General features: G+C 35.9%; 2 protein-coding genes across 5 annotated transcripts in view; both read right to left on the bottom strand.

The window, feature by feature from the left end:
• Positions 1–3,135: 3,135 nt before the first annotated feature.
• On the bottom strand, positions 3,136–8,098 carry LOC148301111 (serine/threonine-protein phosphatase PP1-gamma catalytic subunit B-like). The gene is made up of 4 exons (XM_088273801.1): positions 7,914–8,098; positions 7,610–7,741; positions 3,417–4,005; positions 3,136–3,260 (listed from the first exon to the last, which is right to left on the bottom strand). The coding sequence occupies exons 1-3, from the start codon at positions 7,966–7,968 to the stop codon at positions 3,785–3,787; spliced, it is 408 nt and encodes a 135-aa protein (XP_088129927.1). The 5' UTR covers positions 7,969–8,098; the 3' UTR covers positions 3,136–3,260; positions 3,417–3,784.
• A 2,348-nt stretch (positions 8,099–10,446) lies between these two features.
• The window catches only part of ct (homeobox protein, cut), a 227,335-nt gene continuing 210,962 nt past the window's right edge, over positions 10,447–26,819 (bottom strand). For 3 of the 4 annotated variants that reach the window (XM_088273802.1, XM_088273806.1, XM_088273804.1), the window contains 4 exons: positions 18,009–18,190; positions 17,676–17,821; positions 16,530–17,449; positions 10,447–16,233 (listed from right to left, as the gene is read on the bottom strand). In XM_088273802.1, the coding sequence (XP_088129928.1) occupies positions 14,552–16,233; positions 16,530–17,449; positions 17,676–17,821; positions 18,009–18,190 (2,930 nt within the window). In that variant the 3' untranslated portion in view covers positions 10,447–14,551. The remainder of the gene's footprint in view (positions 16,234–16,529; positions 17,450–17,675; positions 17,822–18,008; positions 18,191–26,819) is intronic. The other variant, XM_088273803.1, reaches the window with a different exon arrangement.

Genomic DNA, 26,819 nt, shown 5'->3' with positions numbered 1-26,819 from the left:
AAAGCTGAGATGAGCATTATCGAGAAGATTAAGGTATGGGCATGTGGATCGCATGAGTGAAGAAAGAACAGATGAGGCGAATGCGGTAGGTAAAAAAAAGCATAGGAAGACCAAGAAAAACTTGGCATGATCGAGTATTTCAAATACTTGAATTTTATAGTATGTATGAAGAGATGCATGAATGTGGAACAGGCTAAGATTGTTTGCAAGGACAGATTGGTGTGGCGTTCAATTCTCTCTGCCTACCCCTGCTGTGAAGCGGCGAGAAGGTCAGTTGGTTTTTAGTCAAAGCTAGTGCGAGTACGGATATGCAACCTTTGCTGCTCTTCTCCTTTTCCCTCCCATCGAACGTATTCCGATCGTATATTATATAAATCCCAATTAACACTGCAGATGCAGTGCTCTATACACCGCTGGGGCGCGGATACGGCCCAGAACACGAGTGTGGTACGAACGAGGTCTACCTAACGTGTCAAGGTTTGATATATGGTAGAGACCGCATCATGACCCTTTTACAGTCATTCATGTTTATTGTTCGTATGGTTAGTTCAAGAATGTAACATGTATAAAACACACAAGGACGACATGACACATTATTTAGTTTTTTTGTGTATAATATGTTAAAAAGAGCTTCGTCGACAAGTCACAAAGTGATTTGGTGGGTCACCGCAATTTTTTTTTATTCATTATGTAAATGAATTTATGAATGCATGTATGTTTGAATGTAGTGAATGTACGTTTACATATTTTTAACAAGATTGAAATTCAACAAAAAAAAGATTTTTATAAAATATCGATATATTATATGTGTCGCCTACTTTCAAAATCCGCCAGATCCATGTAAGTCGATTTTACAAAAAATGCAAAATTCTCCGGCAACATTTATGTTCAAAAGAATCATTAGATCCAATATTATGCAATAGAAAATTTTCCTATTATTATTATTAAAAAAAATCAGTATTTAAAAAAAAAACACGAGACCCAAATCGATAATGACATCATCTTAATTTTTGACTTATCCCTGCTCTCTGATTGGCTGATATGGGTCAGAAGGCCAGTTCCATGAATATAGCGGAATTTGAAATATAACGCTGTTTTTAAGTATTTTTTAGCAGGGTTTTCAAGTATATAAATATTTTAAACAATAAAACCCACAATTGGCATTCCGATAACTTATTCATTTTTAAATCTTATAAAATTGGATCTGGCGGATTTTGAAAGTAGGCTACACATATCGCTCACTCCTTTCAAGAACGTCATAAATCAAAAATCGTCAATTTTCAGTTGAGCATGTTTTCGGAATGCCCAAAAAATGTACTGTATCCCAGCAAACGCGGCATATTTTTAACTTAATATTTACCCGCTACAGGGCAGAAAGTGTTGGTTCTGCATTTTGAAGAAAAGGTATTGTTTAATTATTTTTTTAAATATACTAAATATTTTTCAAATGGAGAAAAAACCTTCAGGTTTTACCTAAAAAGATCTGTTGCACAATAAGAAGTTCAATAAGTGGCTTGATATTTATTTTTAATACATTGTATTATATTTTTTTAACTTTAAAAACGTTCTCCTGAAAAATCAAGTTTTTTGATTTATGACGTTCTTGAAAGGAGTGTGCGATATGTTCCATGTCCGACGACATAGCCGCTCTGGGAGGGTAAAAACTGTCCGCAAGCAGCAACCGACCGGAAGAAACGAAAGAAGGGGAAGAGACCTACATCCAGCAGTGGAGGTCAGAGGGCTCATGAAGATAAAGAAGAAGAAAGAGTATGAGAGATAAGGGGTCAAGAGAGATGCTTTCTTTTTCTACTAGTAACACACAACTACGTCACGAAAGTGGCCGGTTGTCATACAACCGGTCAGGCAGGACGCGGTAAGCAACAATTTAATAATATTATCATTATATGTGACTCTATTGAGAAAACGTTGCGGTCGGTCATAATTCATGCGATAACAAAACAGGAAGACGATGCTTACACCGGCTAATCGTCTGTGTTTTTTGTCGCTTCAATTTTAAAACGAAATGAAAGAAAAATCAAAGGTCAAAGAAATTGATTACGGACTAAAACAAAACATGTGCACATAATTCGGTTGTCCAAACTCAAAACACAGTAAGGGACATTTTTTTGTAATACCATTTTATGCATTTTTGGAATAAGTAGATTCTAGTTAGTCCAAAAATGCAAAAAACAAACGTACTTCAAAAAAATGTTCCTTCCTGTGTTTTAAGTTTGGACAGCCGACTTACTTATGGAATGTAAGTGTTCATAGTTATTTTTATTGACGAGATTTGTTTCACATTCACATGTGCATAAGCGTAATACTCGTAATAATACACATCGCTCACTCCTTTCAAGAACGTCATAAATAAAAAATTGTGAATTTTGAATTGGGCATGTTTTCGGAATGCCCAGAAAATGTATTATATCCCAGCAAAAGAGGCATATTTTAAACTTAATATTTACCCGCTACAGGGCAGAAAATGTTGTTTTTGCATTTTGATGAAAAGGTATTGTTAATTATTTTTTTTAAATATAATAAATATTTTTCAAATGGAGAAAAAACCTTCAGGTTTTACCTAAAAAGATCTGTTGCATAGTAAAAAGTTCAGTAAATGGCTTCATATTTATTTTTAATACATTGTATTATATTTTTCAACTTTAAAAACGTTCTCCTGAAAAATCAAGTTTTTTGATTTATGACGATCTTGAAAGGAGTGAGCGACATATCAACCAAAGTCCCTTCAGTACGTTGCTCACATTCAGTTAAACATTTTGCCTCCTCATGTCATAAAGGTAATCCCTGATAAATATCGATCATCTAAATTCAATTAAAATAAAACTTGAAGGATTTTTGATAGTAGGCCTTAAATATTATAGTGTTGTGTTTCATTGTCACTCCTTATGATATTTACACCTCTTATTTGTATAGCATCTTGGTGTGGCGTCCTATTCTCTCTACTTACTCCTTCAGGAAAGCGGCGTGACAGTTAGTTAGTTATATATCTAACTAAATCGTTACGAAGCTTCTCCGCCGAGGTAGGCAGAGAGAACAAAACGCCACACAAATATGGCTTTGCAATTTTTATCTTTGTTTGCGAAAAAACTTTGAATATATATTTTTTCCATTTTCATATTTTTTTGTATATAAGGGTCTGTACACGTGTTTAAATGATAAATTGTAATGTTAAACATTTAAAAAAAAGTAACATATCGTTCGAGGAAAAAAGGGTCGAAAACTGCGTACGAAGGATAGCGCGGCTGTCCAAACTTAAAACACAGTAAGGGACATTTTTTTTGTAGTACGTTTTTTTTGCATTTTTGGACTGAGTAGAATCTACTTAGTCCAAAAATGCAAAAAAAAGTACTACAAAAAAAATGTCCCTTACTGTGTTTTGAGTTTGGACAGCCGAGCGCCTTAAGGTACAACAGTTAGACGTGCTACTTAATGCTCATAAGCATACTAATAAAGTATGCTTATGAGCATGCTCGGCTGTCCAAACTTAAAGACACAGTAAGGGACCATTTTTTGTAGCACGTTTTTTTTTGCATTTTTGGACTAAATAGAATCTACTTAGTCCAAAAATGCAAAAAAATGTACTACAACAAAAAAATGTCCCTTACTGTGTTTTAAGTTTGGACAGCCGTGCTCTCTAGCTGTCTTTTTGGGATAAGCATATTCGTTTTAAGTATTCGACGAACGACTGTCGATTCTTGACGTGTATATCTAGCAGAGTACGTAATAATGGCGTGCTCAAGGGTGAATTAGAGATTAGGTTAGGTCCTTACCCGTAGATCCTGTTGATGCTCGCGCACTCGTGGTTGCCGCGCAGCAGGAAGAAGTTCTCCGGGTACTTGATCTTGTAGGCGAGCAGCAGGCAGATGGTCTCCAGCGACTGCTTGCCCCTGTCCACGTAGTCGCCCAGGAACAGGTAGTTGGACTCGGGCGGGAAGCCGCCGTACTCGAACAGGCGCAGCAGGTCGTAGTACTGCCCGTGGATGTCGCCTGCGGACACGACCAGCCTTAGCGTTACACAACTCTCCTTATCTTACACTTCCAGGGAGTAACTATACCATAAAGCTAACAATGCCTGCCCGTGGATGTCGTCTACGGACAAGACCAGCTTTCACTCCGAACCATACAACTCTGGATATCTTACACATCGAAACCAGAGTGTTATATTATTTCGTCCGCCTCCGTAGTGTATGGTCAGCACGCTCGGCTACCGTATTGGAGGTCCCGGGTTCGATTCCTAGGGGGGGGGGTCAAATAAATATAAGTGATTTTTTTCACTCTTATATTTATTCAATATTACCTTGGACTGGTACCAGAAGCGGAGGGCTGATCACCATTCCTTCATGTGTTAACGAACAAGATAACACCGCGTTTATATGATGCAGTGCCCTATGAACCATTGGGGTGCGGATAAGGGTTTGAATGAATATATTATCATACTGTAAAGCTAGCAATGCCTGCCCGTGGATGTCGCCTGAGGACACGACCAGCCTTAGCGTTACACAACTCTGCTTATATTATGGTGGTGACAGACCTCCACATTTGGTCGTAATGTAACACGTTACGATGCGAGCATTCGTATAGTCAGTACACAGAGCCGAGCGCACCATCCATAGTTTCGGATGCTCGCCGCGAGCGATGTTTCGACGTTACGTTACGACGAAATGCTCCGGTCAGTCCCCACTATTACACATAGTACGTCACTCTCATTCGTTTGGGGTCTTGTCCACAGATCGTCTAAACTCGGCCTAGGGTAAACCGGCTTTACGATTTAGCTGCCCGTTTGAGGTAACATCGGCTTATTAAAGGACGAGTCATAGTATAAAACAGGGTGCATTCTTCCCTTTCATCAAGGAAAATACCCATTAGTCATCAAATGTCAATTCAGCCGAGGGATATTAGTACTTATGGGTCCATTTTACTCCATACCTTCAAATTTCGTAAGCGACTCGAAGATGATTAATACAAATTGTACACTATTTGAGGTTCCACAGTAACATTGATTCATGGGCTATATTAATAGGTTATCCAATATAATTAATATGGAAATTACGTATGAGAAATTTAATAAATAAAATATTTTTTTAACAATTTGTGGTTACAATATTGCACAACGCCCCATGGACTAATATATCCTTTCAATCAAATTAAAATTAGAGTTAAATTATGCATGCAAAGCCTTCGTCCTTCAAGCAACATTCCTCGCTTTTATTATTTCTGTAGCGTGTAATTAATTAATTACATTTTTATCTGCGAGTGTATGCATTATGATTAAATCTATATATGGTACATATCAACGTATTATTTTTCAGTGTAGCCATTCGAAAACTAACTGCCATACATATATATATATATATATATATATATATATATATATATATATATATATATATATATATATATATATATATATATATATATATATATATATATATATATATATATACATATATATATATATATATATATATACATATATATATATATACACATACATACATACATACATACATACATACATACATACATACATACATATACATATACATATACATATACATATACATATACATATACATATACATATACATATACATATACATATATATATATATATATATATATATATATATATATATATATATATATATATATATATATATATATATATATATATATATATATATATATATATATATATATATATATATATATATATATATTGTTCTCTCCTCTTCCGAGAATTCTAAGATATGGCAATGAATACGGACCATTGATTGGTTGATAGTTTTAGTACATTAAGTAGAGTAAAATTTATAGAGCACTTTTTGGATTTCTTGCTATAAATTTTATGGCGACTATTAGCTTCCCTAATTTATACCAATTAAAAAAAATCACCAAGTTTAATATTTTTTTTATTACTTGTACTTATTTTTTCTTTTTTCATTATTTTTATTTTTATAATATTTCATATATATTTATTCTCTATGTAAAAGGCAGTAATGCCGTAAATAAATATATAGCATAAGGAGGCACACACACATACATATTTATACATTTCGTAATTTTAACCCAGCCGGGATTCGAACCCAGTACGACACGTACGTGTGTTAGCAGTATCATTACACAATGAAGACAAATAATACTAGTTAATTCATGAGTGTGAATTAGGTACTTGTCCCGGGTTCGATTCCCAGGGAGGCGGTCAAATAAATATAAGTGATTTTTTCACTCTAATATTTATTCAATATTACCCTAGAAGCGCAGGGCTGATCACCTTTCCTTCGTATGTTAACGATCGAGATAACACTACGTTTATCATATAAATGATGCAGTGCCCTATGCACCATCAGGTGCGGATAAGGGTTTGAAGAAATTAGGTATACAACTTTTTTTTAATATACGAAATAATGGCTTATAAAACTGCTGAACTGCTAAAAATTCTGAATTTTTTAAATTGATATTTAAGTGTGGTTTGTTTAAGCTATAATAAAAAGGGCAAAAAATATATTTGAATTCAGTCTTACAAAAAAAATATATAATTCTTAGTTCAAAAATTCTGAGATTTTTTACATAATAAAAAGTAAATAAAAACAAAAACACTATTTATTTTCGTGAGAAAATATAAAATATTTAAAAACAAGAAATGTTAGTACAACTGATGTGTTATTTTTTCTAATTTAAAACTATTTATATTGATTATAAAAAAATATATAAATGGATTTCTAATTGGTGCATTTTTACACTAATAGCCGTAATTGTAAACAAGTACAATGAAAAATGATATTGACGAATTTTACACAATTATAGACATAAAAAAAATATATATTTTGTGTAGAAATATTACTAAACACATATTGGTCTGGTATACAGATTTTTAAGATTAAATGTAAATAATTGAAAATTCAAATGAATTCATGAAGAAATGTATTTTTTAACTAGTCATAATTAATAAACTATGTATAAGAAACGATACATATAAACATAATATTTATTTAAAAAACCCGCTGATGTAATTGGAAATTTTTTTAATTATTGAAAAAAACAAGTAATTAAACACGCAAAATATGATAAATCCACATATTTATGTGCATAAATATTTTTTTTTTATGAATTGATAAGGATGTATTATATACGAGTTCACTTCACTATTAAGAATAAAGTGTTTTAATTTAATTTAACAAAAAAAACACAACATTTATCGTGAATCAAGTTAGAAATGAACACACACATAATAAATGAGTTATTAAACGACAAAATTGTGAGATTATTTTATATAGATACGATTTATTGATTGCATTTTGTTCAAGTGCCAACACCTGTCAAATTTAATCGGGCAATATTGTTATATACAAGAGAACAATCGTATTTAATATTAGCACAATTAAAATTCAAACGAAAACTCGTCTGCTGATGTGTATAAACATAAAACGAAAGTCGGTTCACTACCCTAAGAGCAGAAATAAAAATTTCGCGGCATAAGGGACCCTTAGTGAAAAGAAGACGCCAACCTTCCGTACTGCCCTTGGTACAAAAAAGAGGCCACTAACACTTAAATAAATGTAAGTAATGAAAGATAATAAATTATACTAACCGCATATTTTAAGTGGAGCTTCCAATTCGAGAAGAATGGGTTGTGATAGAAAAATTTCTCGAGATTTGAGGCATAAGCCTCTTATTTCGAGTTCCGTCAACTGAACATTCTTTCCGGGTTTATGGCCGCGCACTGAAACAATGCACAGATATTTATTACATTATGAATAAATAAGGTAAACTTCATATATTTTGTTGACAAATTATGATCAAAACGTCGCTGATAAAAAAACAATCGCCATTTCTAACGGGCGTTGGCAAAGGTAGTGACAGATCGCTTCTTGACAATATCAACAATCGTTTACCTTCCAATAATCTGGCGATAATGCTATCAATATTAAATTTATCCTTTTCCGCCATTTCACAATTTATAATACAACACAAATCACTTCAATTCACTCGATTATTAAGTAAGATGACCGCGATTTCCGCCGATTATCGCGAGTACGATGTTTTTCACAACTCGGCGAACTGAACGATAATGGCGGACAACGCGAAGGGATACCACAACACGGAGGCAAAAAAAAAGTTAAATGTTGCCATATGTTCTTGTAAATTCTATGTTCATGACTGCACTCTTATTTAATAAACCGGGGTAGGATTTAATCAATTTTGATTTTAGTATTTACCCATTTTCTAAATCCATTACTCCATTCTACAAATAAAGGCAGAGAGGATGGAATGCCACACTCGTTTGTCCTAACTAAGCCTCTTTTGGATCCATAAATCTAATTGTTACGTAAACATTTGTGTAGATCTACGTTTTGTTCTTCCATTCAAATTTGATATATATACTCTCTTGGTCATTCTTTCGTCATCCATTTACTCCACATGTCCAAACCACCACGTAAATAATCATAATCTTTTCTGTCATCTCTTACACAGCCTTACATTCCTTTTTTGATTGTCACGTCGATTTATTCATATATTTGTATAAAGGATCGTACATCTTTTATTCTCTATATATTGTTCAGTGATTTTTGTTACCCCATATCCGAACCCAATGTGGCGATCAAGATAACACTGTATCGTATTGATACAATGTTACCTTGATCGTTACTTCGATGAGGGTAAAGTAATCAATCTTGTGCTTTAGGCACATATAATGAATTACACAATATCATAAATTACTTACGTTTTTCAAAGAACGGAAAAATTACTTGGAAATGAAAGAGTTATTCTGTAATATAAAATAAATATTTAATTTAAACACCAACATGTTTTTTTTTGTTGTCACTTTATAATGTAGAATGGCTACTATATCCCTTGTTAAAAATAATTTTATAAGTATTTTTTATTATTATTGAACGCCAGGCGTTATCATTTGCTTTCAGCTTTGATGTGCTTCTCAACTACTTTTCAATATTATTTGGTCTATCAACTTGAAATGAGTCATCTATCGTTTTTATACGAAAGAAGATGGAAGTACTTTTCAATCGTTAATAAGTATTTTCTCTTTCTGCTGCTAGATGTCGCGACACTGTAAGGCTACTGCCATCTAGCGACGATAATTTTATCTAAATTCCAACAATATCAACGACAACTAAAAATATTATTTTGTTACGTTTTATGATCGTCACTTTGATATTTGAATTCCCAAAAAACAGTTTCATAAAAAAGACATGTTCATTTTTTTTTCAATTACTGTAGAAAATATCGTAGAAAGCTAATTAAACTGTGCCTTTCACAGTATTTATCTATATTTAACAAATGAATATTTTGGACAACTCTGTGTATTCATTACGTTCGTTCATAATAATAAATTTGCATAATTTATATAGCGACATTTTCGTAAAATACTACCTCAAGGGTCCTTCACTGTGAATGAATTTGGGAAAAGAAGATGGTGGAATTGATTATCAACATATTAACAGAAAATTAAAGATTCGATAGTGAAAATTTTACAAAAATGACATCAGCATTGTAGAAATTACAAATGTTTGAAGAGATACATGTTGGCTAATATTATAAATATTATTGGATCATATTTTGCTTATATTCCATTTATCGTGATAATTTTTACATGAATGAAGTAGAATAATTATTATTCGTAGTTCTTCATCACTAAAAATCATTGGAATTTATTAATACACTGTTAAATACTACATAAGTATATCCAACAACGGAGTTAGGTGGATATGCATGTGTTTGTTTCTGCGACCTCTTATTATATTAAAAACACATTACATATTTGAATGACATGGTCTGGAATTCCATACTGAAGTTAACGCTTTAACTGCCAATAATTCTAAATTTTAAACATAAACTCATGAGAGGTATAGGCTATAAAATTTATAAAGTTGAAGCCTAAGTAGGGTCATGATAAGCGGTGTTGCGTAAGCCGTAACTAGATTTCACTCGGACGTTAGGTAATTAAAAAAAACGACCATCAGTAGTTACAGGTAGGCCATGCCTTTGTATCATCAAAAAACATAAAAATATCCAATATACATTTAAAAAAAAATCAGGCGTGAACAGACATGTGACTTATCTGGTGTTTTCCGGAGGGATGTATTTTGTGTTTGCGAATATCGCATTAGTAAAATATTGGTTCTGATAGTTGTTTTTTATGATCATGTGTAAACTTTTCTATTTTTTTCTGTCATTAATTGTGTCAGGATCAAGAAGGATTATACAGAGTGGGCCAATCTGGATCTTCTCATCATTTGATGTGCTTACAATATTTAGGTGTGATTTTTTGTGTAAACTTTGTATATGTGAGTAATGAAGCGTTTTGGATGGTTTAGATTTTAGATTGATAGAAAGTAAAAAGGATTAGTAAGAAAAACACAGTTTTAATACAGATATTAATCATTTTACTTTAATAGCTTTAGAAATTGTTCAGAATGAAGACAATATTATGATATGAACAATATTAATAAAGTTACTGTTTATAGTTTTAAACTATATACTGGCTAATATAAGTATTTACATACTAATAATACCTTATGACTTTAGCTACATAAAAAATGGAGATATTCATAGAAGACTGGGACATATGCGATTCATTATACTTCAATCTCTAATATTTAATACTAGCTATGAAACAATCCATCAATGGCGTGGCACGTCACTGCTCAAATGGACTTATCGTAATTCTATCAACAAAAATATATGCAAACAAATTCAACAGGCCAATAAAAACGTTAGTAAACTACGGTACTCTCAAAATCATACGAGATGAACTTTACAATATAATAATAACATTTTAAGGTTATTTTAAATACAATTGACAACTTTAAATTTCACAATAAAATCATACATTCATCCCTCGCATAACGGTAGATAATATTCTGTTCTAAAACATAAATACACTAGATACTTTATCACAAATACCAAACTAAGCAACTTAAAAATAAATGATCGGATCTCTGTTATACAGTAGATATTCCACAAATTGGTGTAGTTCAAAATTAATTGACTATTTTGTACATTTAAAAAATAATTATTTTAAATTTCATGTTAGTTTTGTTAGTACATAACCAGTCACCTGGATATTATAAGTCTATTGGTTTCTGGATGTAATGTCTTTTCATCAGGGAAATCCCTATACATGCAAATAACATTACATACCACTACCATACACTATCCACACACTATCATCTACGCAAAATATTCACCACACGGGCTATGCCAACACCTTTTAGCACATGTTGACTAATAACGCATGTGATGAATATTTTGTGTAGATGTAAGTGTGTGGATAGTGCTATGGAAGTGGTATATAGTGTTGTTTGTATGCTAGTGTAGTGATTTTCCTGACGAAGAAAGAAGAAAGAAAATTTCAACAACGTCATAAATAAAAAATCGTCAATTTTCAGTTCAGCATGTTTTCGGAATGCCCATAAAATGTACTACATATATCCCAGCAAAAGCGGCATATTTTTAACTTAATATTTACCCGCTACAGGGTAGAAAGTGGTGTTTTTGCATTGTGAAGAAAAGGTATAGTTTTACTATTTATTTTTAAACATACTAAATATTTTTCAAATGGAGAAAAAACATTCAGGGTTTACCAAAAAAAAAACTGGTTCACAGTAAAAAGTTCAATAAGTGGCTTGATATTTATTTTTAATACATTGTATTATATTTTTAAACTGAAAACGTTCTCATGAACAATCAAGTATTTTGATATATGACGTTGTTGAAAGGAGTGAGCGATATGTTATAGTAAATTTAACACATTTTTTTTTGTCTTTACTGCTCTGAAAAATAAGGAATCTTCTGTAATGAAGCGATTTGGTAATTGAATAAAGTATCTAATGGGGCTAATTAACAGATAGAGAATTAGCGGTATGGTTCTTTAGTTTGACCTGATTGCATCGTATAACTAACTATGTACATCGATTTCTATGACTGATATGTCTTGTGTTATGGAAATAATGTATATAATCGCAGGAAAAAAAACATAATTTTCACACTTTTCTATAATACCCGTTCCTTTCCGAAACATTATGTAATATTTAAAATATAATACAATAAGAGAAATCACCACACTTCTTTACAATAACTTGGCAGGTTTGTTAATACATGATTTCAAAATCAAAACAACTCATTTAGACCATAATTAATTTCAAAACAATGTGTATTTTTATCTGAGTATTTTTATATAAAAGAAATTAATATATATTTCATTAGTCTTTTTAAATGTAATAATGAGAAATTTAGTAATATCAACCACTCCTGAGTATTCTACAATAAGTCAGAATTCAACAATTATCAGAAAAAAAGGACTGTGTACTAATTTACGTATGTTATAAGATACAACTTTAAAAAAATTCAATTAATAATTTTTTAAATCATGTAAAAATGTATTGTTGAAAATTGGATTAAATTTATCTGTCGTATATAATTGCAAGATCAAATCACTCGGAAATAGTGAAGGTATAAAAAAAACTGAAATCTGAGGCATACTTAGGAGAGGTCGATAAAAATGGTATATATAAAGAAAGTTAATATTTATAATATATATTGTAGTACCCAGTACCTAACAGTTAAAAGCAATCGTTGGTATCTTTCTTAGGCCAGTTAAATATTTTTTTTTACAAAAGATAATTAAAATTTCTACAGAATTTCTAATTATACAAAACGGATAAATAAGTGAGTAAAGGGATGTATGTCCTATATTGGAAATCATCAATGTAGAATTATAACGAAATAGCGCTTCATTCATCCCAATATTATCGTGTGTTAAAATTTTGTTAAATATTTCATAAATATTAAATACATTAAAAAGCTATTTATGTACCTATGATTTTATTAAAATTAGAATTACTTCTTGCAAGGAATTGGTTCCCTCGAAAGACTTACGTTAGTCTGATTTGACCCTTTAAACCTAGTCGATTTATATAACTTTAATACTATTATAAATAAACTGATGTTACAGTGCTGAGTAATAATATTTTTTTAAGTAATCGGAATGAATAATATGATTACTTGAAAATAATAACAATTTGTCCATATTTACATAAAGTGGGGCAAAGTTTTACCCCTTAATTAACCTGCCGCAATCCACGTCAAATACTTAAAATGCTTTGATATTTCATAGAATAATGAAGGATACTTATTGACTATCGATATGCTTTTGAATCAATTTATTTATTACGCCCTTCGGATATATTGTGCAACACTGGAAAGGTGACCAGTAGCATTTATTGAATGATTGACGACGATAAATTTACCCCTAATTCACTTGTCACCTCCGAGACATCGACTGACTAATTTTCAACTATTTACACTTTTTTACATAGCCGATGAGAGCTTCAATACTTTGGGGATTTTTCGATACATATTACCTCGTATTATATACACGGTGAAACAATTAAAGAAGAAATATAGTGACTAGGGCAGTCTTTTTTTATAGATGTGTTAAAAGTATAGAAAAATAAAAATGTGCGTAAGAAATAAAAATAAAACAACAATAATTTTAATAATGCCCGAGGCAAAAATTTATTTTCTAAAATTTTAAATCATAATAATAGAATATTTAATAAGTAGAATAGAAATAACTTTGTGTGACAAGTCATAAAATCATAACAAATAATAACTATTACTAATTACAGTACGAGGGGTCTCAAAACTAAAAAAAATACATTAAATTACAAATCAACTAATAAAGATGTTTAAATGTTATAATAATTAGAAAATAATCACATTACTTATAATATTTATATGATGTACCGGGGTTCGATTTGTTCGATGAAAGATTGCACGTTTTTCTTAACAATATTTAATATAATAATTTTAGAGGCGAGAGTTTTACTACAACAATACACGTTAGAACAAAATATAATCACGAATAATTAATTACAAAAGTCTTTGGCCGACACTTCTGGAACACGTATATTATCATATCAAATTAGCTTACGTTCATTAAGCCTTTATACTGTTTTACTTATCGAGACCTCTCTCGAGGCATCGGTGAAGCCTCTATTCATAGTTACTATTATTTATGTACCTAATCGCTGGGAGTCCCCTAATTCTCACTCGCCCTTCATCACAGTTGCTCGGGTGCTCGCTCTCGAGGTCCATTCTTCCTTACGCTAGGCATGTAAATATTACACATCGCTCCCTGCCAGAAGCCGTCATATAAACACACTCGGAGGTCGCGCACGAGATTCCCCGATCTTCCACAATAGTTTAATGTTACCAATACATCATTTTACAGTAACGACACTCTAATAATGCCCTCACGCTCGTCGACAGCCGTCCGAACCTTCGCGGCTCCTTTACGCGCTAAAATCTCTACGGAATTGTTTTCTATAAATATTATAAGATAAAGCGAGTACGATTATATTTATCAGTACGTATGTGTGGGAAGTTTCTTTTATTAGCTAACCTAAGATTATTAGAATATAAAACAAAACAAAGTCTCTTTGATATTTTAACTAGATTTGTCTAACATATTTTACAGTTTTTATTCACAACGTTCGACGATTTTTTTTTAATAGTCCCATCTGTCCGCGTCCACCTCCGTCTTGATGGCCTCTTCGTGAGGGGCCGGCGGGGGGGCGGGTAGGGCGGGGGCGGGGGGCGGAGGCTGGCTGGGGGCCGCGGCGGGGGCGGGCGCGGGCGAGGCGGGGGTCGCGGCCCCGTCGCCGCCCTCCGCCTCGGCGCCCGCGGGCTCCACGCGCACCGTGCGCTCCGCGGCGCGCCGCCCGTAGTCCTCGGTCTGCATGACGCACACCCCGTTGATGATGACCTCGTCCGGGTTGGGGGGGCGCTCCTTGTCGTCCTGCCAGTCGGGGTTGACCCACTGCGGAGCGGCGGGCTTGCGCCGCGAGGACCTGGGGCCGGTCGCGGCCGCGCGCGGTGTCGAGTCTAATTTGTCTCCTTCCCCGTCGGCCTCGCCATCCCCTTCGCAGTCCATCATGCTTCGCTCGTCTAGGGAATCTTCGGAACCCATATTACTCTCTACGTCGTCGTCTTCGAAGTCGTCGCCGTCCGGCTCTCTCTTGAGAGGCATGCTCAAGTCTAGGCCGCTGATTTGTTCTTTGACAGCTCCTAGAGCGAGTTCGGCGTCTCCCGGCGGGAGCAGTCCACGACCTAACAGCGCGGCCAAATTAGAATTAGCGGCGAAATAAGGCGGATAGGGCAGAGGTACACCGGCCAGACCCAGGCGCTCTTTCTGGAGTTCTAACAGGCGCTGGTTGAGTAGCAGTCGGAACTGGACAGGGTCGAAGGGCGCCTGGCCACCAGACTGCTCCCTGGCGGGTATGTCTCCGGTTCCTCCACCGTGCGGCACTTGCTGCTTTAGCCTCATTCTATGATTATGGAACCAGTTTGTTATTGTCCTGGTAGAGAGGCCGAGCTCCGTGGCGAGGAATTCTATGGTCGCCATATTTGGATACGGGTCGAGAGCGAACGCGAGGCGGAGTGCTTCCTTTTGCTCTTCGCTGAAGAGTACCCGCTGCTTCTTAGCGGACGGCGGGCCTCCCGCATGAGGACTGGGAGATGTAGAGTGGTAAAACTCGGCGGTATCGTTGGACGAAGTGTCGGAACTGTTATCCTGGCCTCCTGGACCCGTCGATCGTCGCCTCTTGTTGGCTTCTCGTCGTTCGTTTTTGAGGGCTTGTAGTCTGTCTATATTGTGAGCGTCACTCAGCCAGAGCTGCATCCTTATGAAGGGTTCTCTGCCTTTTATACTGAGCATATGCCACGGTTTCGGCTTGGAAAGGAGTTCGCTGACCGACCCCTGAGAGAGGCCCAGAACGGCCTCTCCGAATATCTTCTGACCGATATTGTTAGCGAGGAGGGCTTCCTTGATTTTTGTGGTGATCGTTTGGGTATCCAGGTCCTGCGTGAGGGCGGCCATCTCGTACACGCTGGGTGAGATATGCTGGTGGAGAGCGCGCATCACAGACCCCTGGTGCGGGGGAAGCGGGGAGTGATGCACGGGAGGCGGCGGAGGAGGAGGAGCCTTGCCTCCATGGTGCTTGTGCTCCTGGTGCTGTTCTTGTCGGAGAAGCGCAGGGTGGGGCGGGAAGCCTGGCGGGGTGAGCAGAAGCGGGGGAGGTCCCCCCATCATGGCATGCTGCTCTTGATGCATCTTGCTGAGGAGTTGGGAGGCGTCGGAGATCATTTTCTGGGTGGGCTGCATCGCTTTGCTCAAGTTGGCGGGACATTCTGAAAATTATAACATTTTTATAAGAATATTGTTCGACAGTAAAAAAAAAATCTTGGTGAAAAAAAATTTAAAGAGGAAATTTATTCTGTATATTAAAAGCATTGATAACTTTGTGGTAGGGTAATGAAATGGTAGGGTAGAAAATAATTATAAAAAAACTGATTTTGAAAAAAAAAAACTCAAATTGCATTTGTGTTTGTTATATACACATTGAAGATCGGTAGTGTGTGATGTTTGTGTATGAGTAAAATATATTTTAAAACAGTACAATGTAGAAAAAAAAACAAGTACTAACGTGGTATACCGCCATAACTGCCAGTTCTCATGAGCTTTTCGGGGGCGATTTTATACTGAGACGCAACGAGTTTGTGGACAGCGTTGTCATCCTCCAGGAACATCTTCATTCTGATGAAGGGCTCTCTTCCTTTCTGGGTGAGCATATGCCACGGTTTGGGCCTGGCCAGCAGGTCACTGACGGAACCTTGGGATAGTCCAAGAACAGATTCTCCGAAGAGTCTTTGGCTAATAGAATACTGACTGAGCGATTCCTTGACTCGCCGGACAATATCCTCAGTGTTCAGGTTGTTAAAAAGGTCAAATTGCTGTTGGGTGATTGGCGGTAGAACAGCTTTGAGGGGGCGCTGGGAGGGACTGTGGTGGGTCTGGTTGGAAGGTTGGGAAATGAGGCTATTGGTGATGGAGGCCATGCGTTGGAGAGGACTCGCGGCTGCCGCTCCTGAGAACTCTTCCCCAGGAGTGATGGCTGGAGGAAGGATATTATTTCCCAGCGGACTTGACGCCGAGGATCCGGTAGACTGTTGCGAGCCAGGCTCGATCTTTGGTCTCACAAGGCTAAATGCGCTTCCCGCATGCCTGATCGCTTCTTCGGCGTCAATGGACTTTTCCTTATCGTCAGTGATTCCGTTCAGTTTCATGGATTTTTCCTTTGGCAGAGAGAGATCTTGTACCGCTCCGGTGGCGGGTCCCCCGTTGAGATGGGGGTTTTGGTGATGGTGCTGAAGAGCTAATAGTCCCGGGAATCCAGGAGGTAGGGTTGGTGGGATGCCTGGAGGAAGACCGGGTGGAAGACCCTGGCCGGGTCCCTGGAGTTTGGCCAGCTCCCTGTGGTAAGCCTCCAGAGCCATTCGGATGTTGTCATCGGGAGGGCGCTCCATGTGCTGCTGCGGGCCACTAAGGTAATGGGGAAAGAAAAAACTATTCGTTAGCTCAAGTTTGCTGTCCTCAATAAAATTAAAACTTATCATATATACAATACATAAAAAAGGATAGTCAATATTATTTTTTGAGAATATCATCGTAGAGTACGGATTTGAAAATTTTGAGTTTTACGTCGAGTTAATTTAATTTTTGACAGGTTCACCAAAATTGGAGACCAAATAATATACTGGAGCCATGAAATGTCAATCAGCATGATAATTACCCTGGAAATCCTTCTCTGGGCTGCCGCATGTCCTCCATCCTCCTGCCCATGAGTTTGGCAAGTTCCTCCTGGTAGATCCTCACCACCTTCTCTTGGGGGATATCGTCGTTTTCGTATTTCTTCAGTCTCCGGTTCTGGCTTGATTCCTGGAATTAAATGATCGTCGTCAAAATAGATTCGGATGAGAGGAGAGATACTGGGATTGAACTCCCGATAAAAGGGAGCGAGGTCATTTAAAATGTAATAGATATATGATTACTTAGCAACTTTATTAATGAGGCACAGGATGTAAAGAAGAAGAAAGATTATCAGTTTGTTTGTTTGTATTCGTACCTTGTTGGAGAATGGTGACAAGCACTGCGCGTGGGGCGATTTTGAGTCATCATTACTTCTGGAATCTTCGTTCGGAGCTGGTGTTCTCATCATCTGAGATGCCTCGGACAGAATGTGAGCTATCCGCTCTTCATTCATGTCCCCGGACTCTCCGCGGCCGAAGGGTGGCATTCCTTCTTTTCCTGTTGACAGATGCAAAATACGTTAGAAACCAGACAGATACAAATAAACAATAACAGTTAGAGATCAAAGGAAACAGTTAAAAGTGTATCCGCTTGTTTTAAGCAAATCCCTAGATAACTAAATAGATTTATATCATGAGATATAATAACGATGTTTAAAATCCTAAATAAACAACGAAACACGTTATTTAGATGAAGTATTAATGTAAACCGTGATTGAATTGTTGGGGATCATAATAAATTCGCATTAGGGCGTATATAATGACGTCGTGTAAGTAGTAGATATTTGTACTTTCCGCGCGGTTAAGTATCGAATTCCATTTGCCGCAAAGGAAATGCAGACAATAAACGAACCTTAATGAATATTTAACATCTCAAATGACACGAAACTCTATAAATACGAGTCGAGAATTGTCTATGGATCATTAAAAGCTCAACATGTTGATCGCCGAAAGCCCCGTGTGTATTTATATTAAAAAGCGATCCGTATTGTATGGAGCCCGTCATTAACGCCGCGGAAGAGGGTGCTTAATGTTGGCGTTAGCGAAATTTCCATCATCCACGAAAAGGAGAATCAAACGCGTAATGTGATGGTTGTTATTTTTATCGCGTTAATAGCCGAACGCTTTAGCACCCAATAGAAATCCTCACCGCCGCGAAATTGTCCTTAATTCTCGAATAAATTCAATTCAGAAAGGCCGATCGGTGACAGCTTGATCGAAGGCGTAAAGTTCGCGCCACAATAAACCTGGCGATTTATCCGCGAGATGTCGCGCGCTCTTCGCGCCAACGAGAGCTTGTTTTGTCAACACTCGAAGCTTCCGCCCACGCTGTATTGTTTTGAGATCGGACGCATTGTGACTCCGAAATAGAACAATCTCGGGCAGATGCACTTCGCATTCGGTTTTGATGTCGATTAATTGCGGCTGTTAGCGAATTTACTGTCGCGGATTTGTACGTCGGGGTTGCCATCTCTCGCGAGCGGCCGGGCAATAATGACCGCCATTTAAGTACCCGCCTTTTGTTTTGATTCGCGGGTCTTTGGCCATAAACAAATTGGGAAGCGTTCGGTTACAAAACAAAATCACACAAGCTGGGATTTTGACAAATACACGGTATCAGAGGCCCCGAATGTTTCGTAAAACGATTGGAAAAATCGTTTTATTTCAAGAATTTTTGAAGCATATAAATATACGACGAAGATATACCATTTATTCGAAATGAAATAAAATACACTCAAACGGAATAATATGTTTGGAAGTTTTGTGAAATTTATCTTTTTGTTTTCGGAAATAAATAACCGAAAAGCGACAGCTGCATTAAAACCTATAATAATAAATTCGGGCGGTTTAAAACCTGCTAAAATAGTCATCGTACCGCAACTTAAAATAAGAAGCGAAAATATTCGGAAAATTTATGGCGAACGCTTTTTAAATCTCAAAGATGACATACATTTGAAGACTCGTCCCTCTGACGTCAGCGACATTATACTGAACGAAGAATTACAGGGTGAGCAAAATTACGAATGTGGCAGCACAGCTTTAGACTAAAAGTATCAATTATTTAGAGAAAATATCGCGTGACGCAAATAAACGCCATCTTTCGGAGCATTCCGAGGAAGCTCTAAATCTCCCTCATCTAGATGCAGATATTTGTAGGCAGATGCATTACGCGTTTGATTAATCTCTCGGCGCTTGTTATGAAACCGCGAGAGACACACTTGTTTGCGTGGCTTTGTGAATTTTCGCATTTTCGCTTTATAATTGTGTCGTATTTTAGGAGACGTCGCGTTACCCGATATCACAACTCCCAAAGGAACAGAGGTCTTGTCCGGTTGTCAACTCGACAACCGACAACGCAACGGAAGCAATATCGCGTATCCATATTCCGGCTATTGTTGACTAGCTAAGTAACTAACTAAACATCACGCCGCTTTGGGCAGAGAGAATAGAACGCCACGCTACACCACTCTGTCTTTACAAACTCTCTTTACTCTTTCCACGTTCATGCATCTCCTCATACGACCACATTAAAATATTTGACATACCTGATCGTGCCAAGTTTTTCTCTGGTCGTACTTCCAACCATAGTTGCTCCATAAATTTGTTTCATCATTCTTTCCTCGCTCATTCGTTCCATATATCCAAACCACCTCAACACACATTTTAAAATTTTTTATAGGAGATACGTAAATGTGGCAAATAATGCCTGCATAGACAGAGTGGTGTGGCGTTTCATCCTCTCTGCCTTCTAAAGTTTTTTTCATTTATTTGTTCACATGACCAAACCATCCCAACACACCTCCCTTAGTTTGTTAGATAATGCTTATCTCAGCCTTGCATTCTTTCATTCTTATTTCACCATTCGAACATCTATCATACATCGTTTTTGCGCACTGAGATATTGCATTCTGACTGCATTCAGTCTACTTTCATCCTACTGTTGGTTTATGTCGTCAAAAAACCAAATTGGAGTGCTGAATCTTGATATCATAGCGTACCACTTAAGGTACATCAAGATTGCGTTAAAAACGTAATCTGACCCGAAAAAAATCATGTCGACTAATTCACTTGGCGTGCCGGCAACATTCTGTCGAACGAGCCTTCATTGATTGTCGCATTGGGCTGGAACTCGGGACATGTTATACTCGTGAGCTAACACTAGCGAGCTAATGTCCTTCCAGCTGAGATATTGATTTATGCAAATTTTCTTATAAGCACACATATATACACAGCTGTAGGGAGGGAAGAATGAATGTATGCGGGATTTAATGATTGAAATCGCGTGCTCGATAATCACCAACCCCCATTTTATACTATTTCAACTCGGTCTCCCCGACAAGAAGTATTGCATGTCGTTTGGTTACGGGTAGATTCCAAAAGTGGAGGGGCTGTCTGAAAAAGGGTAGTGCCAGCTTACAAGACTTTGGAAAAATGTTCCTCGTATATCATCGTCTGATTACTGATTACAATCCACCTCCTACCATTCTTCTAGTCTAAGGGTGTCGGAACATCCATCAGAATTGGATAACCGAGACGCGTTTCAACGAACATCGGTAGAACCGAATCAATCAATTATCATTTTTTTACAGAAATTATATCCACAATATTTTGAGTGTGTCCAAATATCTGTTCACAAATCTGGATTACCTCCAATTATAGGAGTTATTTTTCATATTTTTTGACATCTCAACACAGATGAAGAAGAATATGGAAGTCTGGGCATTTACGGGGCTTACGACCGTCGTACGAGCTAACACAGAATTTTGTCTAGCCTCACACCAGTCTGATGATGTCAATTACGATGAAACCCGGTCGCCGTTCAAATCCTAGTTATTATTTTTAAAAAATACAAAGTTATTATTTTATTCTATATATTTTTACGGTTTCAAATCTCAACATTTCAAAATATGGTGTTCTTAGTTTATTTTGTAACTGGTCACCGGTTTTTACATTATTATTCCTCGAATGCTTCGTGTATTTTAAAACCAAACCGCGGTTATAGAAATGTTATTCGGATATACATGTGTTACGATACACACATGGTTTGAGCATCGCAGTGTGGCGTGTTTAAAAAATTAAAGAAATTATTTAATCCAAGCGCATGTATGTGCAATACGTAGTTCAAGGACTTGCCACCGTTATTTTATTATATCGGCCAGATATATTCAGGGCATTCTAGTGCGTACTTGAAGCCGCTATATGTTAAACCACAATACATACATCACCCACGGAACTAGGCACCTAACACCTCCCAAGTACTTAACCGGAAATACAGGGATATTCTCTACCACCCCAAGTAATGTTTACAAAATAAATAAATAAAAAAAAAAAACTATTCGTTAAAATATACACGTAAAATTGAGACCATTGCATATATGTAAGTTTCAAGAATTAATGCAATGTGGATGTTCAATGATGGACAGAACGGTGAACGTTACACAAGTGTATAAAGTGATCGCTTCAGTCAGCCGAATGCCAGGTCGTAAGTCTTGGGATGCTCAGACTTCTCTTCCAATACATCATGTTGAGATATATTTAAAAGTAAAATTGAGTTTTTTTATTACTAATTTAGCCCAGTTATCGATTAAAAAGTGGCGACATTTGTAACAACAGAATTGTCCTTAGAATTCTGTCATTATAATCTGTTAATTAAAAAAAAGCGAAATATTTTAGTCAGAAATGTGATATTTAAACACGTACTAGAAATACGTAGACGTGAAAAAATATGTTAAAATTTTATATCTACGAGTAAAAAGGAATGACTATGGTGCTAGCTTAGATACCACTAGACCCTTTTTTAAAGTGTAGAGTATATTTTCTTCCAATATTCTTAATAGTTTTCACAATTTTCATTCAATATTCTTTATAGTTGTCTTTCAACATTCTTAATAGTTTTCACACATCAACGGTAAGTTGTCAGAATAGCGCCAAACGTCCGAGGGTCGTTTATTGAAAGTTTGATTTAGTTTCATATTCAAAGATAACGCGGGCTTTCCACGAACCTTGCACGAAAAAAAAGAAACAAAAGAAAGCACACGTTAATTAAAAGAATTAAGAGTTTTAAAATTCAAATTTGACATGTCGTTCCACGGGCTTTGAAAGTTGAAAACGTGCCCCGTGAGATTACGCGATTTACGATAAAATTTAAATAAATGAATGCATAGAAAATAAATGAGCACTCGAATAATACTCACGTCAGTGCTGCCAACATTTATATTATGCGTGGGTACCTACTTAAATTTTGAACTGTTCCATAATCTATGTATTAATTGTTAAATTAAACACAGATTTTTTGAGTCTACCCGGTTGTATTTTATTGTTAAAAAATACATACAAATTAATATTGTGACAATTGTTTCGCCTAGTTATGGCATTTACAAACGAATGTGAAGATTAAATGGACTGACGGTCCTTAAATAGCTATAAAATTCGAGGTACTTAGGTAATAGTTTTAACATGTGCGGTAATAATTTACGGGAGACAACAATAGTTAAAGGGGCATGTAGGTACGTGCACTTATATTTATTTTCTGTTCCATAATCGATAAAAATAATTGCAAATTCTAGCCGTTCGTTTCGAGTTCGTTCTAAAATCGAATTTCCATTGGTTTTCCGCGTCTGCCGTCTGATTAGTGTTGTGTTCTATGGAGTAATTCGGCGCGAAAATGAACATTCGTTTTTTAGCCGCCGACTCTCGCGTGATGTGAAAAACTTGGGAATCATCGTCAATCATTCGTCCGATCCATTACGGAACGATATTTGCAATCAGCTTAAAACACCCCCCTCCCCCCATTGATTAGAAATGTATAAGTGTGCTTTGTTTGATTACTGGTTCCCACCTGAGCGTCCTAATTCACTTAGCTACCCGACTAGTCGAAATTTCATACTTTCGCCGGCCATATTGAAACATACGAAACAAATCGTTAAATTAGTGCATTATTTTACAAACGAAAAAGTTCATTTAAAAAAAAAATGGGTTCGGAAAGTCACGAACCTGATTGATTTTAAGAAAATTATAACTTAAATTTCAAATTCAGAATATGGCAGTCTTGTTTTCTTTTGTATAGTGACGTAAATACGCAGATCGGTATTTGTGTAGCGATTATTTCTATGGCGAGAATCGGTAGTGTAAATATATGAATAAAAAATCGATTGTACATTGCGTGATCCAATATTTTCTTAGTTAACTAGTTTGATTGATGTATAATGATAAGTCTAGTAGGCACTGATGTTTGTGGGGTATATTTTTAGTAAATCGAATCTATCGAGGTAGGTAGGAGTATGTATAATTTAGTAAGAAACGTTTTATACCTTAAGATGTGTCTTATAGAATGTAATTTATGATAATACGTATTGTAATACGTAATTATAATAATGTGTGCATCTGATAATAGATGCAAGGTTCATGGGAAACTTAATATAAGTGTTGTAAGGGGGATGAGTTATGTTCGCTGTCATGGGTTTGAAAATGCGTTTTCCTAATAAATTTCGAGTTTAGAGACAGCTCTGATATTTCATTTATATCACTTAGTCAACCGTTGCAAATTAGCTCACGCCACACACAAGACTATGCTTGTGTTTCAACACCAAAGTGTACCAAAGAGGAGCTCATTGTATTCGAGTGATTTTATTCGAGGAGATTATCCGTAACAACTGTTGCAAGGTTGTCCTCTGCGAATCTCGGCGTCCATCTTGAGTTTCCCTCAACTGGCTGAAATTAAATTCACAATGAGACATATTTTGGCAGCGCTCGCCGAGAGGTCGACGAACGCCCGGTGCGGTCGCATCGACAAATAGTGCGGTGCTGCAACTGCGAGATTCTGGGCGCGCGTGACAAGCGACACTCGCTTTCGATTTTTAAAAATCATATTTGCACCAAAGAATTTACTAATTTAAGACCCAACTATTTTAGAGATGTGACGGCGCGATAGAATTGCATACCACGAATGTCGATAAAAATAGTAAAATTATGAAGTATTTGGCAAATTTTTATTTGTTTCTTAAATTTGTTATTTGTTCACGTCCATAGGTTTTTTGTCGCTGGAATACGTTAAACGAAGTATGAAACTTATTTAATTACTTTTTTTGTAATTTTACAATCGAGATAACGTTGCATCAATCTACTTTTTCGCTTTATGATTAAGTAACGCGAAAGAGATAATTGTTTCAAACCGAAATGTAATGCATTTTCCGAGAAAATGTCAACATTTCATTAATTAGGTGTGATGCTGGGATTCTGGAAGTTTATAGAGTGATCATTGGCGATTGTGAAAGGGAAAACGTCCGTGGGAGTCTGTCGGCTGTCGGACATGTATATTGTGCTCAAACGCTAAGACAAATATGTTAAGAACATGAGGGACTGCCTCTGGTCGGAGAGCGTCATTAACTTAATGTGGAAAACAATATTTGTCATCATTTACCACCCTAATGAATGCAGATTACAAGACTTCAAATGAGTATATTTTATTTTAACTCGCAAGTCGCGATGATGAAGATGTGAGAGGAAACGTTAGTCAGAAGCCACCGCGTCCGTTCTATATTATGGAAGATGGACGACAGTTTTGACAGGCTAGAAAAAATTAAATGAACAATAGATGAAACAAAAAATGAACCAAACAGACTGGAAATGAGTTTGACAACGTGACACATTATTTTTTAATGCTCACAACACTAAATATAAACCATAGCTAAATCTTTTCAGATAGACAAGACGAATTTTTTAGGTTCGATCTGACAACGAAGAATGAAATATATGTTTAAGCGTCGGTGAATGGAGATGTTTTGTTTAATGAAAAGGAATAATGAGACACTAAGTAAAGTATGTCACTGATTATCAGAATGCTTTGATCGGGACCTGAACATCACCGGCCAGCTTGAGTATGCGGGGTCAGTTTAAGTATTTTAATTTGTTGACATCTAACATAACTAATTACATGACAGAGAGAGAGAGAGAGAGAGCTAAAAACTTCAAATATTTTAAATTTCATCAAAAAAATTGTAAAACAACTAGCCCCGTTATCTTGTTAATACTTTCAATATTTTTCTTAGTTTTTGTTGTACAAATATACATGCTGGTATTCTTACTTATGACTCGGTAGTTGAAATCATGCTTAAAGTTATAAAATTGGCACTCAGCTTTATTTAATTGAAATAAAAACCTTTTAGACAAGAGTATTTAATATTCAAAAGATCAAACCAGATAGGAAAATTCAATTAAACAAGTTATTGGTTTCTTTGATTGAAAATTAAATATGTACATGACATTTAATATAAAACAGTAAAAATAAATGGATTTACAAAATTCACATGTTTCCCTTTGCACTCGTAATTATATTTCGATTGTCTTATAAATTGCGTTCCGATATCCCGAAAGTTTTAAGCTAAGTTGCAAAGTTTGATAAATCATGGACGCCCTATGGATAAACTAATATTCATTGTCGTCGGTGTTAATAATAATATTGCCGTATTCGGAAAAGTTGGTGTTAGGATGCGATCACCATAATGTCTAGGGGATTTGGGACGAAAGCAGTTAGCCGAGACCCGAACCAATTAGATGTTGGAGACAGTGTTGCCACCTAGTTTTCCCATGAGAAAATAATTACGCGCGTTAGTGCAAGGTTAGGTTAGGCATTTTCCGGATTATGTTTTCGTCCCGTTTGCTCTCATTTAAATCTACATATGAAAAGACAGAGAAATCTTGAATAATTACAGTAAAAAAATGGTCCTGTTAAGTAGGTACTATTTTTGTTTTCAATTTTGAATGATAAAATGGTCATATTGCTTTCATAAGACAAACGATTATAGTAATGATAAAATGATCATATTGCTTTCATAAGATAAACGATTATAGTAATGATAAAATAGCCATATTGCTTTCATAAGATAAACGATTATAGTAATGATAAAATGATCATATTGCTTTCATAAGATAAACGATTATAGTAATGATAAAATGGCCATATTGCTTTCATAAGATAAAACGATTATAGTAATGATAAAATGGTCATATTGCTTTCTTAAGATAAACGATTATAGCAATGGTAAAATGGTAATATTGGTTTCATAAGATAAATTATTATTGTAACGATTGTAGGAGTGCAGTGCCCTATTTATCATTTGATTAAGATG

The sequence above is a fragment of the Brachycentrus maculatus genome, unplaced genomic scaffold, assembly GCF_059751285.1.
Source record: "Brachycentrus maculatus isolate JH-2025_06_01 unplaced genomic scaffold, ASM5975128v1 h1tg000605l, whole genome shotgun sequence".
Lineage (NCBI taxonomy): Eukaryota > Metazoa > Arthropoda > Insecta > Trichoptera > Brachycentridae > Brachycentrus > Brachycentrus maculatus.
Note: the sequence above shows the minus strand (reverse complement) of the source record. Positions and strands in the feature narration are given on the sequence as shown.